Here is a 3,248-nt window from a genome sequence, read left to right as displayed (position 1 = left end):
CCCTGGTGGGGAGGGATGAGAGAAGAAAGCAGGAGCTAAGAGAAGGAAATGAGGAGAGGGGAGAAAAGGGGGATACAGGAGTGAGAAAAAATCAACTCTAAAATTTTAAGGATCACTGTTGGCTCACGGTCAACTATAGGATGAAAGGGAGGCTCAGAAGAACAGATGTCAAACTTGGGGAAAATGTTGTCTCTAAAATAGCAAGCGCACACATGCACACACACACACACACACACACACACACTTTTTCAAAGTATGCTATATGAAGAAGGAGTACGCCTACAAGGTGGATATAGCTTACACCATGTCTGTGAGTCCATGTCTGTGTGTGTCTGTGTGTAGGTGCAGTAAGTTATCTCATTTTGAATTACATATTCTAGACAAACTTGAAGTGGACCACTTCCCGGCCACCCCTAAGAGCATTATTCACAGAGCCATTTCATCAGAATCAACTTCCACATCAATAATCACGATCTTATGGTAATCATGGGTAGTGGGGTCGGGAAGCTGGCAGGCAGCAGCAAACTCCAGTGGGCTGGCAGCAGACTTGGGGGACCCACTGGCTGAGCTGCAGACAGGCTCAGAGATGTCAGTGACGTCACACTCAAAGTGGCTGGTAGCAGTGGTCTCAGGCTGACAGGATGCAGCGAGCTCAGGGTGGCTGGCAGCGGCAAGCTCAGTGTGGCCAGCAATTGCTGGCTCGAGGTGACTGGTGGCAGTAGGCTCAGGATTAGCAGCAGCAGTGGGCTCAGGATGGGTGGTAGCAGGCTTGATGTAGCAAGTCGTGGCTTTAGGGTAGTTGGTGGCAGGGCTGAAGGCAGCCTTGGAGTGACTACTAGCAGGAATGTGGTGGCCAGTGACAGGCTTAGGGTGACTGGAGGCAGGCTTGAAATGGACAGAGTCAGCCTTGAAATGGACAGAGGCAGGCTTGAAGTGGACAGAGGCAGGTTTAGGATATACAGTGGCAGACTTGGGGTGACCAGACATAGACTTGGAGTGGCCAGAAGCAGGCTTGCAGTGGCTAAAGACAGACTTATGGTGGCCAGAGGCAGATCTGCAGTAGGCAGAGGCAGACCTGGAGTGGCCAGAGGTTGGTTTGGGGTGGCCAGAGGCACACTCAGGTTTGCCAGCTGCAGCATCACCAGGTAGTGGAACATTCCGGACATTCATTGGCACTTCCTCCACAGCAGGACAGACACGGGCATGCTCTTCTTCATGGGCTTGTTCACGGGCTTGGTCACGGGCACGCGCACGGGCACGGGCCAGGGCCCGGGCTTCCCGAGTCTCACGAACATCAGTGATGAGGCCAGAGAGGAACAGGATAGGGTGCCGCATAGCATGGAAGATGGTCCAGTATTCTCTTCGGAAATTCTCATTGAGGAGCCCGTAGATCACCGCGTTGAGGCAGCTATTGAAGTAGGCTATGAAGTAGGCTGCAAGATAAAGCCAGTTGGGGATCTTGCCTGCCATCTCCTTCGGACTGACAGCCACCAAGACAGTGAGCACGTTGATAGGGCACCAGCACACTGCAAAGAGGAGGAAGATCACAAACATGGTTAGAAAATTGCGAACCTCAGCAAGCTGGTTGTCAGGATTCTGCCCAGCCGGCTCCCGGGCTGCCAGCACTTTGGTCCAGATCCTCACGTAGCAGAAACCCACTATGAGCAGGGGGAGAACGAAGTGGATGCAGACGATGGTCACAGCAAAGACAGGGTTGTTGAGATAGTTGAAGATGCAGGTGTAGGTGCGAGGATCATACTCGATGGTGCCAATGTACATGTTGGGCAGGACTGCCAGGACGGTCATGACCCAGGTGATGACCAGGTAAATGCAGGTGTTGCGCACGCTGAAGATCCGCTCGTACTGGAGGCTGTGGCAGATGTAGCAGTAACGATTGATGGCAATTGCCATGATGTTGAAGATAGAACCGACCACACTCAGCCCTGTGATGAATCCAACCATCTGACACTGGATCTTGCTCAGATCCCAGCCCCCAATGGACATGGCATGCAGCATCAGAGGGTAGGGGTAGATGGCCACCAGCATGTCAGCCACAGAGAGGCTAACGACGAAGATGTTGCCTGAAAAACAAATCAGGGAAAGGAAGAGGGGGAAAAACAGAGAAAAAAATAAACGGTTAAGTATGGGAATGTAGAAATGTAAGGCACAGGAAAAGGCCAACTGAAGTGGTGACAATTTAGAATTCCACAATTGTTTTAAAGAAATAGTCTTGTGTTTTTGTTTTTATTTGCAAGCATGCCCCAGATTATTCTGATGCGCAGCCAGGTTTGAGAGACCTGTCATTTGAGCACCGTTTTCCTTTCAACAATACTATGTCTGCTTTGGGGGGGGAAGAACTTATGTCAGAAAGCAGTAAGNAAGCCTCACCTCCCCCACCACCGCTCCCCGCCGAAAAAAAAAATGAATGAGCCCAGCGTTTTTCTAGCCTAGCGTTGCTTTTAAAACGCAAACGTGTCTAAGAGAACAGTCAGGGCAAGACCATTAAAGGCCGTCGTCTTAAGAAAACGAGATCAGACAATAATCTATCACCAAGCCNCCCCTAAGACTGAAAACTGAGGGGAGGGAGGGAAACCCTGTAAAATTTAGTCTGAGACCAAAAACAGTGAGTAGAGAGAAAAACAATCAGGAAAATCCCGGCAAGGATTAGCAGAAGTGCCTGCTTCCTTCGGGTCCAGCGCAGAGCCCCGAACCCGCTTTTTGAACGCCCAGGGTAAAGAGTTTTCCGCTCCTGCCCTGAACTTTACTAGAGCCTGCTGCTAAACAGGAAAGTGAAGAGGGGGAGTTGGCCCCCAGNNNGGCACAGGTAAGAACATTTTTATAAAACCTGACCAAAAAAAAGAAAAAAAAGAAAAAAAAAAAAGAGGCCAAGTACAGGCGCAGAGCCCTTTTTTTTTAAACACCTCATTGCTAATTAGCATTGATTTACCAAAATACTGCAGTTTATCTTGGACTAGGATTAAATGAGTACTTTTTAAAAGGGCAAAGGAACAGTTCCTTCTGCGTTCCTGCCAGCGCTGAACGCCGGCCTCAGCACTTTCTACCCAGAGGTTCTTTTTAGGGTTTTCCCTCAAAGAAATGAATTGGGAAAAGAAAAGTGGAAAAGACAGAGGGAAAAGCCGTGAAAACAAAACCACAACAACCGTAAAAACTTTTATTTGAATCATAGAAGGAAAGAATAAGGAAAAAAGGAAAGGGCGGAAGAAGAAAAGAAAGAAAATGGGCTTCTC

General features: G+C 49.2%; 1 protein-coding gene across 1 annotated transcript in view; it reads right to left on the bottom strand.

Moving 5' to 3' along the window:
• Positions 1–426: 426 nt before the first annotated feature.
• Positions 427–3,248, bottom strand: part of GPR50 (G protein-coupled receptor 50) — a 5,325-nt gene continuing 2,503 nt past the window's right edge. The window contains exon 3 of the mRNA XM_077771209.1: positions 427–2,081. Within this exon, the coding sequence (XP_077627335.1) occupies positions 427–2,081 (1,655 nt within the window). The remainder of the gene's footprint in view (positions 2,082–3,248) is intronic.

The sequence above is a fragment of the Crocuta crocuta genome, unplaced genomic scaffold (assembly GCF_008692635.1).
Source record: "Crocuta crocuta isolate KB4526 unplaced genomic scaffold, BGI_CrCroc_1.0 scaffold1304, whole genome shotgun sequence".
Classification (NCBI taxonomy): domain Eukaryota; kingdom Metazoa; phylum Chordata; class Mammalia; order Carnivora; family Hyaenidae; genus Crocuta; species Crocuta crocuta.
This window is presented reverse-complemented; position numbering and strand designations above follow the sequence as displayed.